At 37.1% G+C, this 16779-nt stretch overlaps 1 protein-coding gene across 1 annotated transcript in view; it reads right to left on the bottom strand.

Moving 5' to 3' along the window:
• Positions 1-16779, bottom strand: part of NEGR1 (neuronal growth regulator 1) — an 814177-nt gene that overhangs the window by 273253 nt on the left and 524145 nt on the right. The window contains exon 4 of the mRNA XM_038541659.1: positions 151-282. Coding sequence (XP_038397587.1) covers positions 151-282 — 132 coding nt within the window. The remainder of the gene's footprint in view (positions 1-150; positions 283-16779) is intronic.

Raw genomic sequence — 16779 nt, 5'->3', positions numbered from 1 at the left:
AAATTCCAACATGTACACACTTTCACTGTCAATAGGGGGTCTTTGTCAATAAGAGCACCTCTCAAAACACAGCAACACAAATTCAGACAGTATATTTCAGATGTTCACCTTTCCTCTACAGTTATGTTGATAAAAGGTTCCAGGACTTACAGTTTACGACAACTTTTACTTTTTTCACGTCTGGGAATGACACATCATTTTCCGCACTGCATTCATATTCTCCGGCCTGGTCCCTTGTAATTCCATAGATGTCCAAATATTGTCCATTTTCAAATGGTTTTGCTACAAGAAAGAAAAGTATGTTTAATGGTAGCCGCCTGAGGCTTCATTCAAATAAAATAACAATCTCATGTCTTCCTATTAGGTACTGCTGACAAAACAATCTCAAATGAAACTGGGGAATTATTAAACCCTTTGTTCTCCTATGTTCAGAGGAAAAGTCAGAGAAAAAAGCAGAAACTGAACAAGGGATACTATAACAACCGTTTCCCCAGAACAGGATATACATGTGTTCTTTTTAATTGATTGTGGTCTCCTAACCTCGTCACACATCAAATAGAGCTCTGCACATTTCTGTAATTGAGTTCAACAACCTTCTCGCAGTATAGATGAAACTCACTAATATGGCTTGGTACATATTGACTTTTATACAGTGTAAGCTAGCAAGTTGACACTTAACCTAACTAAATGTTGCTTTTCTTTTGGGAAAATCTCATGCTCATTCTCAAGGTTTCAAGCCAGATGGCTTGATAAGAGGATAGAGCTACATGAAACCATTGCCGCATCTCAGCTCCCAAAGTCATTAATTTTTTAAGAGAGGCACACTGTATTTACTATATATAACTGATCCAGTAAGCTTCCGGAAAAAAATATCGTTCTCAGACTAAAAGTTAAGTGGTTATAAAAATGAAATTGTCCTTAGTTTTTAATATTCCAGGGAAAATATTCTTTTTTTGACCAAAAAAATAGCACTAGAGTAAAAACATAAAGACATAATCACAGATGAAAAAAAATAGTTGCAAATGAACAAAATTTTTAAATAAAGATTCTTTTCTGAATAGAATTTTTACTGATTTGGAAGCAGAGACTCCTCAGGCAGGAAGGATCCTGATCATCAGAGCTATGGAGAAAGAATGGGCCTATGTGACTTTCCAGGGGGAGTGGCTCTTCTCCCTCCTTAACCAAGTCTTGAAAAATCACATTTCAATGCATACCAAAGAGAACTGGAAAATGACACAATGATTCCATTAAATGGCATATTTTGAAAAGTCGACCTTATTTTTGTTTTCATCTTACTCTCTTGCCAAACCTACTGTAATGCTGTAGAAGTTAGAAAGCTCGTAAGAGGATTTCATTGTATATGAATAAAGCAAAATGAAATTTAGTTACAGTGCTCCAAATCTAAAATCTTTGTCAGCAACAAAAAAATATTTTTCCTGTGGGCTCTCTTGTCTGGGCCAATGCTAGTCACCACACTGTTTGTCCTCAGGTAGCTTTGACTTCATTAATTGATACCTGGAGTGTTTAGAATATAGATGACTACGCTATTTCTCCATTTGACTAGCTGCTCCTACATTGTGGACAAGGAAGTTACACTTCCAAGGTGATAGGTGGCTGAGACACTATTTCAGGTACACAGAGGTGAGCTTACAAAAGCAGCAATTGTCCTTAAATTCAGATTCTTAAAATATGATTTTATAACTATTTCCTTTGCTCAACCTAATACCCTTATCTGACTCCTGATACTAATATAATATTGATTTTCTACTGTTTCCTTCTTTTTTATCTTATTTTCACCCTTATAATGAAGATTATCTAGGCTTACTAGTGTCTGTAAAAACTAGTGAAATATAGGGAGGACAAAATCCTTCTTCACATCCAAGAATTCTTAAAGTGTAACTTGAATTATAAAGTCAGGAGATATCAAATGAAAATTAAAGTATGGGTAAAATTGATATATCAGGATTAAATCACCTAGTTGAAAAAAATAGTTGAAAATGAAGTAAAAATGGAGTAAAAAATGTAGTTAAAAATGAAGAGTCATGTGTGAAAGGGTAAAAAAAATGGGAAACTTTGTAAAAATAAATTTATTAGGGTCTAATTTATTTTCAGTATTACAATGTCACATGAACATTCCTATTTCGTATCTATTGAATGTCCCTGGGGGATGGATATGGAGGTGTGTGTGTATATATATATTATTGCTCTAAAGCAGCATTGAAAGATAGCTTTTAACTTTGAGTTTCTGATAGGGATCACAGGCTGAGATAGATCCTCATAGGCTGCTTTCTCTTTATATATTCCTCTTTCTGCTGCCTGGATTCTTTATCCTTCAGTTCTCCCTGATAACTTCTTCTCATCTCACAGGTATGATTAAGCAATATCTGCACAGAGGAACCTTTCTTTATTTCATGACTATTCAGTCTCGTAGCTCCATGTTACATACTTTGAAAAATAAAACCAAAAAGCCTGCACTAATGTTATGTGGCACAGACACATTCACTATTATTATTACCGACTTAAAAAATACTCGTCTTTCTGTTATACTATAGATATTGTGATATAGGGATGCCTGGGTGGCTCAGTCAGTTAAGCTTTAGACTCTTGGTTTCAGCTCAGGCCATGATCTCAGAGTTCTGAGATCAAGCCTGGTGCTAGATTTCATGCTCAGCAGGGAGTCTGCTTGAGAGTCTCCCCCTCTCCTCCTGCCCCTCTCCCAGCTTATGTGTCCATGCTCTCTTTCCTAAATAAATAAATACATCTTTAAAAAAATTCTGTGATAATAAAGGCTACATCTTATTCCATGTTTAATATGGGCTCTATGCACATTTGTTGACTCTATCATTAAAGAAAAATTACGTGATAGTCCAGAAAATATGACATTTCATTAGAGATTAGCTTTCTTCTTCAAACAATTATTACCCATGGCATCAATAAATAAAAATAATGTTTATTTTTATTGATTCCTTATTATGTGTAAGGTACCATGATAAATGCTTTTTTTCTTTTTTTTTTTTTAATTTGTTCCTTTATTTTAGAGAGAGTGTAAGTAGGAGGAGAGGCAGAAGAAGAGAGAGACTCTCAAGCAGACTCCCCACTGAGTGCGGAGCCTGATGCTGGACTCAATCTCACATCCCTGGGATCATGACCAGAGCCAAAATCAAGAGTTGAACACTTAAGTGACTGAGTCACCCAGGTGCCCCAATGAGTGCTTTTCATTGCGAATTCATCAGTTAACCTTAGGTAAATGCATCAGGTATTCCATTATATAGAATAAGACTCTATATGGTTAAAGCAGTTATTTTGTTAATGGACCCAGTGACAGATATGAAAGTCAGAATTCCAAAACTTACATGCCTGATTTATATGCCATTGAAATGCTGTATTAGTTTTCTCATTTGAATATGGTAATAATGAAAATGTTTATTCACTGTAAGAACTAAATTAGACCATATATATGTAATCCTTGCTTTTACAACTATAAATCACTATATGGATAATAATTGAATATCGGAATTCTTAGTTTTCCAAGATGCCATAACAAATGACCATAAATTTGCTCATTTAAAATCATATAAATTTACCAGCTTATATTTCTGTAAGTCAGAAGTCCAGAACAGGTCCATGGTAACTGGAATAAAGTGTCCTCCAAAGATATTCATGTCCAAATATTTGGAATCTGTGACTTTCATGGAAAAAAGGACTTTGCAAATGTCTAAAGTACCTTGTGATAGACGATAATGGAGAGCTCAGTCTAATCATAAGTTTTTAAGTGTAGCGTGTGGAAGAGTGGGTCAGTAAGATGTGAGGAAGATGGAGAAAGTGGAACACAAGCCAAGGAAAGCTGTGTCCTCTGGAAAGTGGGAATGGCCCTCAGCTGACAGCAAAAAATTGATTCTCCTCCAGAGCTTAAAAAAAGAACACAGCCTGTCAATACTTTCCTTTTAATCCAGTGAGACCAGTATCAGATTTCTGAACTCTAAAGTATAAAGCAGAAGTGTTTTAAGCTACTAACTTTGTAGTGATTTGTTACAGAAACAATATAGAACTCAAACAGGGCCTCCTTGAACTAAAATCAAAGTGTCAGCAGCACAGGATTCCTTTCTGGAAGCTCATTTGCTCATTCAGGTCATTGGGAGAATTAAGTTTCTTGCTGCTATGATACTGAGAACCTCATTTCCTTGGTGGAAGGCCATGTCTAGCTTCTAGTGGTTCCCCTCATTCCTTGCCTCATAGCTCCTTCTTTCATCTTCCAAGCCAGTAAATGGTAGGTTAAGTCCTTTCCCACTTTGAATCTTCAGGGCTTCTTCTCCAGGTGTATCTCTCTGAAAGATCCTCTTCTACTTTTAAGAACTCATGTGATTCATTTGGGCCTAATGCAAGATAATCTTCTCATATTTAGTTCTTAATTTTAATCACATCTACAAAATCTCTTTATCATGTGAGGTAACATAGTCACCATTTCCAGGGATTGGGATGTGGACATCTCTGGGGGCCATTATTCCACCCACTAGATTTGTTCATTAAACTTGCAGTTACTTCACACATACACATTGTGATTTGCCTATAATTTTCAAAGACAGCAGGAAAAGAAAATGTGTGGTTGAACTGATAAAGTTGCTGAGTTCATTAATACCTCTGAAAAATATGAGTGAAGCTCAGAAAAATAAATTTAATTAAGACATTATTTTGGAAGCAAATGCTTTTCAGGAGAATGTACTACAAACCTAGCAGGTGATTTGAAGAAGTGTTGTTAGAGCACAGAAGTAAGAGCAATGAGAGGAAGGTGTATGGGCAAATAAAATTGTGGAAGCCACCTACTGAAATGATTGCAACAGAGGTTTCAGAAGCAAACAAAAGCAACCAGTAAATAAAAAGCTCAGCATTTTGATTGGTTTTGTTACCCATATATAATAGTCCACCAGACATTAATGAAGGAAAGTTCTTAAGTCAGCTCACAATCATTTCCTTCCTGCCTGCCTGGCTTCTTTCCTTCCATTCAAATGACATTAATTGAGCCAAGATCACTGACCAGGGAACAAAACTGTTTCCATTTCAAAGAGCCAATAGTTTACAATGGAAACAAAAGTATAAGCAGGCAATTTCAGTAAAGTGTTAAGTATATTTGAAGTAAATATAGATACTATTATGCTGTCATAATTGTGCTGGTATAACTTCAAGAAAAAAGAAAAAAGAAAAATTTGGTCAGGCCAGAGCATTCATGTCGTGGAAGACCTTGTATGCCTCTGAAGAACTATGTTTTCCCCTTAACTTAAAGAATAATTACAGTGCTAGAAGTAGAAGAGTCTAACATATTGAATATTTTAAATATTGAATATTTTAAAATATTATATTTTAAAGAGAACCCTGGAATTCTGCTCCCAGTTACATTTGGGAATAAAGATCAAACCTACCTCCTTGCCATAAGCCAAGAGAAACGGATAAACTATATAAAACAACTCGTTTCAGACATTGGACAACAGGCGGCACAAGACTGTGACCCCTGAAGCAAGCAAGGTGAGCCCTACAATTGATCTCTGTAACTTACTCTCCAGAGGCAATTTTCGCCTCCCTGAGCCCAATGATATTGTTGAGTTGAGCAAAGAAAGACTGGAATTCTGATATGTCACATACAGTCATGCAGAGTTTGAAACAGAAGAAACGCCGTGACAAAAAAATACCACAGATATCTATAGGTGCTTCCTTATCTGCAGATTAGGCTGTATACGCATAGGGAGAAATCCCAAAGTGTTAGGAAAAGAATAATTGGAGAATTTGTAAGGTGAACAATCCCTAGAGTTTGAACAAGCTGAGATGACATTTGATCTCTGACCAGAATGGGCAGGCCTCTGTAATTATTCAGTGGGGACTCCAGAGGGCTTATGTCTTAGTAAGGACAAAAAACAACAACAACAAAAAACAAAACAAAACAAAACAAAAACTGGGGTAAAGACCCTTCTACATCTGCTCTTTAAAGCTTACAAACAAGGTTCAATGGGCCAAAATTATCTATAAGTTATACAGGTTCATGTAAGAAAAAGTCCAACACTTTTTAAAGGAATGAAACACACCCTAGACAACCACAGGCTAATTACACAATGTTCAGTATCCAGTTAAAAAAAATGACTATATATTCAAATAGGCAGGAAACTGTGAACAATAACTAGGAGAAAAATCAGTCAATAGAAAGAGATCTAGAAATGATAGAAATGATAGGTCTGACAAAAAAAATTAAATTGCCTTCATTATAACTATGTTCAAGTATTTAAGGTAAAATGTGGATATAGTGAGGAAAAGAATGGAAAATAGAAAAAAAAATCCAATGAAGGTTCTTGACATAGAAACACAAAATATCTCAGGTGAAATACTATTTGGCTGAAATTAACAGCAGAGTAGACACTGAAGAAAAAACTATTAAACTTGAAAGCAAGAGTATTTAGCATATATCCAAACTGAAGTAAAGAGCGAAAAAAAATATTAATAATCAATTAAATAGAAATCTCAGTGTCATATGGAACAATATAAAAACTTCTTATATATGGATATTGGGGCCCTGTGAAGTGGGTAGAAAAAAATATTTGAAGAAACGAAGGCTGAATTTTTTCCAAATTTGATGTGTACAATAAAATGGCAAATCCAAAAAGTCAAAAATCTTCAAGCCGGATAAACATAAATAAAATTACTCAAAAGCACATAATAACCAAGTTTCTGAAAATCAGAGAAGGGAAGAAAATCCAAAAAGCAGCCAGAGACAAAATACACACTACGTGTGAAGAAAGAGAAATAAGTATTTTTCAGACTTTTTATCTGAAACTATATAATCCAGCTGACAACAGTACAACATCAGAATAAAAGTCTAAAATCAGTCCTGTAAGCTTCAACCTTAAGAAGCTAGAAAAATAACAAGACCTAAAGTGAATAGAATTGTGAAAATAATAAAGAGTGAAAATCAGCAAAGTTAAAAATGGACAATCAATAGAGAGAATCAATGATACCAAAAGCCAGTCTTTCAAAAGATTACTGAAAGGGATAAAACTTAGCCATACTGATAAAGAATAAAAAGAAAGACCACACAAATTACCACTATCAGAGATAAAAAAGAGAACGTTACTATAGTCATAAGAGCAACTGAATGGCTACTAAGTAAATATTAAGAAGAAAAACTACCTACCATTTAACTCAAGGATTTCGATGAAATGGGCAAATTCCTTGAAATACATGAATTTTCAAACTGATTTAGAAGAAAAGGAAAATCTGAATAGTCAATATATATTCAACTAAAAGAAACTAATTTTATAATTTAAAGAATTATGAACAAGGAACTTCAGGATCATGTATATTAAGATTTTAAGAAAGAAATAATACCACACATACAAATTTTTTTCTGAAAATGAAGGAGGAGGAAATTTCCCCAATTTATTTTATGAGGCTATCATTATCCTTAATATCAAACTAAAGACAAAAGAAAAAAAACCCTCATAAACAGACACTATTTTGACAAATATTTGGAAAAATGAATCCAGTGATATTTAAAATAATACACCATGACCAAGTGTGGTTCATCCCAGGATTGAAAGGCTAGTTGTATAACTAAGAAAAAAAATGTAATTCACTGTTTTACAAACAACAACAAAAATATATGAGAGTCTCTGGATGCAGATAGCACATTGAAAAAATTCTATCTTCATTCGAGAAAATAAAAAAAGTTTCAGAAAACTCAGAATTGAATGCTACTTTCTCAATCTGACAAAAACTTTTATGAGAACCCTACATCTGACTTCATATTTAATGATGTAAGGGTAAAAAGTTTCCCATCTAAGATGAAGGTCAAGGCAAGACTGTCCACTCTGACCCATATCACACATCTTATACATAAAGTAACTTAGCAATCACTACTGACCTAAACGAGAATCATGAAACCTTAAACATTCTAGAAGAAAACGGAATCTTTAAGACCTTGAATTGGCCTAAGAGTTCTCAGATATGACAACAAGAACACAAGTCATATGAGAAGATATTGATAAACTGGAATGCATCAAAAGTAAATAATGTTTGCTGTGCAAAAAGCACCATTAATTAATGGCAAGCCAAATAATCAGTGAAAACTGTGTAAATAACAGAGGACTTGTATCCAAAATATATAGGAAGGTCTCAAAACTCAGTAAAAGCATAGAACTTAATAAAGAAATGGGCAAAAAAAATCTAAATACACTTTATTAAATAAAAATACTTAGTAAATAGGCATGTCAAAAGATAACATGAACATGATTAGTCATTAAGAATATGAGGGGAAAAAAATCAAAGTGAGATTCTGGTGTGTATATATTAGAATGGCTAAAACAAACAACACTGATTAGTGCTAGCAGGAATCAGAGCATCTACAGCTCTCCAACATCGCTGGTGGGAGTGAAAGATGGTACGGTCCTTTTGGAAAATAGTTTACCAGTTGTTCATAAAATTAAACATGCATTTACCATGTGACCTAGTAATCTCACTCCTAGAAAAATGCACACCAAAGCCTGTATATGTTTATATTATTATCTTAAGATTTTGTTTATTTATTTGAGAGAGAGAGAGAGAGAGCATGCATGAGGGGGGAGACAGAGAATCTCAAGCTGACTCCGAGCCGAGCGCTGGGCCTGACGCAGGGCTTGATCTTACAACCCATGAGATCATGACTTGAGCCGAAACCAAGAGTCTGACACTTAACCAGTGGAACTACCCAGGCATCCCTGTCTATATTAGTTTTATTGGCAATTATTAAAAAGTGGAAATAACCCAAATGTCACTTTAGTGAATCAGTAAACTATGGTGAATTCATATAATGCAATACCATTTGCCAATACAATTGTTCATATATACATACCTCGGCTGGATCTCAAATACATTTTACTGAGTGAAAGACGCTACACTCAGAAAGCTACATGCATGGTCTCATGTACGAGACATTCCAGAATCAGCAGAACTGCAGAGGTCAAGAATAGATCAGTTTTTTTAGTTTTTGTTTTTTGTTTTTTTTTTAGAACAGATCAGTTTTTGCCAGGGCCTGGGGGATGAGAGGCTGGTTGACCACAGAAGGGCAGCCTGAGGGGCTTTCTTGGAAAGATGGAACTGTTCTGTATCTTGGCTATGGGTATGAATACATGAGGACGCATTTACCAAAACCCATAAAATTTTATACTACAAGAAGTGATTATTTACTTTATGTAAATTTAAAGACAAAAGCATATTGACATACTACTAGACATCCACTGAAATGGACAAATTAAAAAGATTTGTGATACCAAATATGGGTAACTGTTGGAGCATGTCACGCAGCTCTCTCTTAAGAAGGCACATCAAAATCCCTCTTTTCCAGTGCTTAGAGTCCTACAGGGAAGGAGAGAAATTTAGGAGTATTCTAATTTGGTTCTTGGTTAATCACATTTTAGAAGTTCCACAGAGGTGATGTGAATTACACCTCATTTTGCTATCTGTTGCCTTAGGATTTCAGCTGAAGGTTCCATTTTAGCATCGTATTATATTAGCTTTGTGACCTAGGGCTTTCTGTGAATAATATACTCTCTACTCTAAGGTCTGGCCAGAGAATAGAACTTTGACTTCTTTGGTGTTTAATTATTATTACAAGTTCACATGCAGAAATAGTATTCATAAAAGATTACCTGAAGGAAATTCATTCATTTCTGTAGCTATTTAAAATTTTTCTTTTCAGAGTAAGACCAGTATATTAAAAAAAAAAAAATTGTACATTATCACCACTTTATTTTGATTCCTATTGAATTTCCTTTACCAACCCTTGCTTTGGTGTTATCACACAAGTCTTCACTGAGGGACGATATAAGAAAGGCCATATGAAACTTCCTGTTACATTTTTATCAGAAAAGTTACTGAGGTCCTGCTGTTATAATCAATGTATTGACATTCTGAGGATCCATGGGAGAAATTCTTTGTGCATCTTAGTACCAGGAAAAGCTCTATTTCTGACATCCTAATTTGCTTTGATATGATGATCCATGATCTTATAAACTTTCTTTTTTTTTTTTCTAGGCTGCTAGGAAATTTAAAACCAAGATAAAGGAAAATATACTTTTGATGTCTCTATGCTTAATGGTGTTTTGAGGATCATTAAGTAATATGTGGACAGATCAGGACATCATAAATAAGAATAGCCACAGCTATTTGGAAAATAGCTATATTACATATAATGGAGCAGAATTGTGTTAAAATCAAATAGATTAGATGATTTCCTATCAGATATTACCACAGAGCCTTTGGATCTTACTTTGTGTACAAGCTGAAATATTTGCTCAGCATACAGAAAACAAAGAAGCCTGGTGTCTTAATAGGAAGGTTAGAGTAATTGGGACACCACCTCAAGAGCATCAAACAGCATTTAAATGAATAATCATAGTGATGCTTCTAAGTGATTTAGCATCCTGAGGAAGTAGACAAATACCCACCTTTAGCACAGAATGTATTCATAGGGGTGGTCTTGTCAAACACAAAGAAAAAAGAAAAAAAGATATTTTATGACAATAATAGAGAAGGAAGTAATTAAGAATGCAGGCTTCAAAGTAGATGCGCTAGGTTTCACGTGCTCTGGGTCAACATTTTTAACTTTTCTCTGGGTCAGTTTTGTCATATAAACAAAGAAAACAATACCAACTTCACAAGGCTACGATGACCACTGAATATAAGAATATGTATAAAGCTGGGGCCCCCGGTGGCTCAGTTGGTTAAGCATCAGACTCTTGATTTCGGCTCAGGTCATGATCTAAGGGTCGTAAGATCTATCCCCTCATGGGGCTTCACTCTGGGCGTGGAGCCTGCTTAAGATTCCCTCTCTCCCTCTCCCTCTTCACCTCCCCCCACCTCCCTCTTCCCCTAAATACATAAATAAGCAAACACAAAAATTGAAACTAAAAAAAGGAAAATGTATAAAGCCTGGTGCAAAATCCCAATAAAAGTAAAATGAATATAGTTTTCAAAGATTTTATTTCACTTATTTGAGAGAGAGAGGAGAGCCCAAGCAGGGGGAGTAGCAGAGGGAGAGGGAGAAGCAGGCTGAGTAGGAGCCCGATGCGGGTCTTGGATCCCAGGACTTCGGGATCATGACCCGAGCTGCAGGCAGACACTTTACCGACAGCCACCCCGGTAACCAAAATGAATATTTTTATTGATAAAAATGGTTAATAAAAATAGAGTTGAAATTATGATGTGTTATTCAGTGCCCATAGTGTTTGTATTTAAGAGGTAAGAATTCTGTGGTCAGATCTCACAACGTAAATTGATTTTGTTAACCAAAGCTTACAGAGCCAGGAAAGCAGTTTAATAAAGTAAAAGACACAACACATATATACGCCTATCCCCGTATATAGGGCTCTTATTATCTTAGGGTATCTTAGGGTAGGGCTCTTACTCACTCAGCATAGCACTAGCAGATCCCTCCTAACTGCCATCGTGCACTTTGGATTATGTGACGATTTTTCTGGCTTCCCTGTATTTGGTGGTTTGAGATGCATTTTTCCCTGGAAAATGAGTGATTCCATTGGCGGTGGCAAGGTTAGTCGTTGTTTTGCCTTTCAAAATTTAAATTAAATGAAAGAAAGAAAGAAAGAAAGAAAGAAAGAAAGAAAGAAAGAAAGAAAGAAAGAAAGAAAGAAAGAAAGGAAGGAAAAGAAAGAAAAGAAAGAAAGAAAGAAAGGAAAGAAAGGAAAGAAAGGAAAAGAAAGGAAAAAAAAGAAAGAAAGAAAGAAAGAAAGAAAGAAAGAAAGAAAGAAAGAAAGAAAGAAAGAAAGAAGGAAGGAAAAAGAAAGGAAGGAAGGAAGGAAGGAAGGAAGGAAGGAAGGAAGGAAGGAAGGAAGGAAGGAAGGAAGGAAAAAGAGAAAGGGGAGATAGCACATTGTAGTTTATACTGGGGGAGCACTGCGCCCCTGTCTCCTTCCAAGCCCTGCCTCTAACACGTAGAGGGGGGGACACTACCAAAAGGAAGGGCTTGCGAAGGGACGGGCTGTTCCCGTTCATATGGTTGTTTGCAACCATAGAACCAACGAGGTTCTGTTCTGACCGGGTGGAGGCCATAGGTCTCTGTCTCATTCGGGGCCCCAAGAACAGAGCCTGCACCCAGGAGGCCTCCACTTGTTCCATTTGAAAGCACTGTAACTTGCCTGAATGAACGCGCCACCGTACGCTACCGTCTACTAAAACTACCTTCCCCAAGTGCCAGGAGCTGCAGTCATGGGAGAGTCAACTGGGTATCATGAAATACTGGGCACACCTCCGCTGTGCCCGGAACGCACCGTATGGTTTTATATATATGCGCCTCCACATATTTGTCCCTCATTTTTGCATCTGCAAAATAGGAGTTGTTTTGTTCCTAGTATCACTCCTGCTGAGTAAACTCCAGTTATGGACACTCTGCTTCTCGGGCATGTGAGACGGCCCGGTGCCTACGTTGATCTGTAGAGCTAACCCAAACTATGTGCCGTAACTCTTCCATGTGTATATCTATATATTTTAAATTTTTCATCAAGACCAAAGACTCAATCTACCACTATTTTTTAAAACGGCACTTAGTATGAAGTTTTGTTCCAGAAAAAAAAAAAAAAATCTTCAATAAATTATTTTTTCACTAACATTGTTGAACACTATGGGCTGAACTGTGTGACCCCAAGAAGTCATATAGATGTCGACGTTTCAACCTGTGGTGCTTCCGAATGGGACCATATTTGCAGGTATGTGATCATATTTGCAGATGAGGCCTTTAAAGAAGGAATTTAAGTTAAAAATGGGAGACCTCAATCCAATAAGACTGGTGTCTTATAAAATGAACACATCTGGACCCAGGTAGGCACGGAGGGAAGATGCGGTGAAGGCACTGCGAGACCCCAGCCATCCAGCAGACCAGGAGAGGGGCTGCGAACGGACCCCTCCCTCAGAGCCCTCAGAAGGAAGCTTTGTCAATACCTTGATCTGGGACCAGTACCCCTGGAGCTGTGAGAACATACGTGTCTGTTGGTTAAGCCACGTAGTCTAAGGTAGTAGGTTATGGCAGCCCTAGCGAACTAACACAGATGGCATAGGAAGGCAGTAAAAGCAGATCTTGTCTGTTCAGGGATATTAGCTATATTTAAAATGCTTGAAATTTGGGGATTCTTGGGTGGCTCAGTGGGTTGGCACCTGCCTTTGGCCCAGGGCGTGATCCTGGAGTCCCAGGATCGAGTCCCACATCAGGCTCCCAGCATGGAGTTTGCTTCTTCCTCTGCCTGTGTCTCTGCCTCTTTCTTCTCTCTGATATACATAAATAAAATCATAAAAAAATGCTTGAAATTTGACACATTGCCTCTTATTATTGGTTGGCTTTTCATTCGATTTTTACAAATTCTAAGTATTTGTTTCTTTTACTTATCTTCAAACAGCATACAAAGTATCACAGGATATATGTAAGGGCCTGTCATTTATTTTTAAACACTTGTGGCATGTAAAATAAAAATGAAAGCTGTAATCCTTTTACTATTCTTTTCTTTCCCCTTTATATGCTTCTATCTATTCTTTTTTTAGATTTTTATTTTTTATTTATTCACGAGAGACACAGAGAGAGAGGCAGAGACACAGGCAGAGGGAGAAGATGGGACTCGATCCCAGGACCCCGGGATCACGACCTGAGCCGAAGGCAGAGGCTCCACCGCTGAGTCCCCCAGGCGTCCCTCTCTATTCTTATACCCCATTCTCCTCCCAGTAAACCAGGTATCCCTTTCTGCATATTTAAGAATCTGCCTATTTGTCCCAATCCCTTAATCTCTCTTAAAGGACTTCAAAAAAAAATCCATAAGATTTTCTGTTATGAGAAAAAAAAATACTGTTTACCTCATATTTGGGTTGGTGCTGGGAAAAGGGATAAAGTAAGAATTTGTGTTACAAGGTAACATGGGAAAAAGTTTGAGTTTGTCCAATTTTATTATGCTACTGTCTGGGGAAAGAGTTCTAAAGTCCTTCATGATTTGCCTCAAACATGTCAAAACTTTGCTTTCTGCAAAAGTATTGTTTGGGTCAGCCCTTGCTGAATGCAAACCAACATGATGACGCATAAGGTTTAATAAGAAGGGTCTGTTCTTGATTCCCTACACTCCCTACAGACATTAACTTAGAAAATTAGGGAACTCGAAAGTTCTGACTTATTAATATAGTGAAATGTTCATTACATTTCTTATTTATTTATTTATTTATTTATTTATTTATTTAATTTATGAATGAGAGAGGTGGGGGGGCAGAGACATAGGCAGAGGGAGAAGCAGGCTCCATGCCGGGAGCCCGAACTGGGACTCGATCCGGGAACTCCAGGATCGTGCCCTGGGCCAAAGGCAGGCGCTAAACTGCTGAGCCACCCAGGGATCCCCCCATTACATTTCTTAAGTTAAAGAATGAGAAGCAAATGGTTGAAAGAATGATAGAATGAAGCAAGAATGAATATACGAAGTAAGGAACTGCCTCGCCTTCCCAGAGGTGACCATCATGGCACCTCTCCCCCAACCCCAATATCGTCTACCCTCTTCTTGGTGGATCTGGAATTAATGTAGAAAAACAGAAGCAAAGCAATTATTATCACCATCTTCTGGAGACCTCAGGCTATCCGTGATGAGAAACCTTCTATCAACATTGCATTCCCTTATCTTTCCAACATTTCTGGAAAGCCTAGATAGATCCCGCTATTTTTGAAATGTCAAGACCGAAGTGAGAAAGGCAGAAACTTTAGAGTACTTATGATTAAAAAAAAATCTAGTTTTACAAAATAAAATATCATGAACCCATAAGGGAGCATGTGCTCAACGTGATGACTACATCTCATATAGCGTCCATTCACTAAGAGAAAACAGCTAAGCTGAAAAGTTCCTCGTGATAAAGGTATACAACGGAATACAATCATTCTCCTTTTGATGACATTCCTCTATGACTATAAAAGAAAATAAGAAGAAAATGACAACGGTATTGAAGAAAAAGTAAATGCAGAGATGATGGTGATCCAAAAGCAATGAAATGGCTTTCTTAAAATAACAAGTAAACCCAAGTGTTTCTATTGTACAATGTTGGGCCAGTAAATGGAGGAATATATTGGTGGGTGATTGGAATATATTGGTTCAGTATAAGTGATGCAATCTTTTGATTCTATCCGTGCTACGTCTCTGCAAAAGGAGGAAAGCAAAACTCTTCCGAGCCATAAATGCCCGTGTCTCCGTAGCTAAGTCAGAGGGTAGCATATACACGAGCCGTGCAGATGCACGGGTGACGTGCCGTGCTGACGGGCATCGCAAGCTTTGCCAACTAGCAAACACATCCACTGCTGGTTTTCCTAATGCCTGAAATTCCCAACATTATCAGATATTCTTTTAGTTGAAAACTTCTTTTTTATTTTCCTTATAGAAACTCTTGCTTAAATTGCAAACAATTAAGAAGCAAAACATATAAACCTATAAGTACCCATTTCTTTAAGGGTCCTAACGTCAAGTCCTCCTTCTATCACCCTGTAAGTCTAAGTCTAAGCGAATTATCTGATCTCGTTTCAACAGCCATGATTTCTGTCTTTGATACATTCGTTATACCGAAGTAGCTACCAGACAGAGAAGGAGATACTGGGCAAAATAGGGTAGAAGGGACCTGGGTGGCTCAGCAGGGTAAGCATCTGCCTTCCTCTCGGGTTATGATCCCCAGGTGCCAGGATGGAGCCCCACATTGGGCTTCCTGCTGAACGGGGGGCCTGCTTCTCCCTCTTCCTCTACCACCTTTGCCCTGCTCATGCTCGCTCGCTCTCTCAAATAAATAAATACATAAATACATAAATTAATAAATAAAATCCTTAAAAGTATAAAGTGGAATCAGGTATGTTTGTTTGTTTTAGAGAAGCTGCGAGATAGATGCTTCCATGACTCTCACATGCCCAGTTTCGTCATAATCTGCCTAAATGTGAGCACCACTATTCGCAAGCCTTGCTTCCTGGGAACTCGTTCCCTGCAGGAAATCAACAGTTAAAACTATTACCTTTACTTTGGAAGAGTGAGGTCAATAGTCATTTCTTCAGAGAAAACAGCAGCTAGCACTGCAATAGCCTTCCAAATATAACAGGTGGAAGAAGCGAGTCAGATTGGATAAAAGTGTTAATTTATTTATAGCACAACAGAGGAGAAATCACAGATGCAACAAGTTTGCACATTTAAACACAAATCATTGACCCTGCCAGAGTTTAGGAAAGTAGAATTGTTGCATGGGCTATGAAAAGAACTTTACTAAAAAATCATGTGTGCTTGGCAACTTTCCTTCCCTGAAGATTTCTGGTACTCACGTCACTTTCCTTTTTTAAAACTGATAGAAAGTTGATTCCCCTGTCTTATAGTCTTGAAACATACTCTGGGGAAAACACGTCTTCAGCTGATGATGGAGGTCATTTGCAGAAAACATGTCTTCAGCTCATGAGGGAGGTCATTTGCAGAAATACTCAAGTCATACAGAACGCTTTCAGAGGAAGCATTCAGTGACATTCAGTCATTCAGTAAATACTTATTGACAAAACATCCTGTGCCAGCCATCACTCTAAGCTGGGAATATAAAGATGAACAGCATACCCTAATATTCCTGTTCCCATTGGACTTTCAGGCTACTAAAGTATTAAAAAAAATGAAAGAAAAAAGTAAATACAGAAGAGAACATTAGATAATTTATATATGATGAGCATGGAAATAAAATAGAGCACGATTTCTGAAATTTGACACTGATTTTTGGCACCAGTTT

Source organism: Canis lupus, chromosome 6 (genome assembly GCF_011100685.1).
Source record: "Canis lupus familiaris isolate Mischka breed German Shepherd chromosome 6, alternate assembly UU_Cfam_GSD_1.0, whole genome shotgun sequence".
NCBI classification, from domain to species: domain Eukaryota; kingdom Metazoa; phylum Chordata; class Mammalia; order Carnivora; family Canidae; genus Canis; species Canis lupus.
Note: the sequence above shows the minus strand (reverse complement) of the source record. Positions and strands in the feature narration are given on the sequence as shown.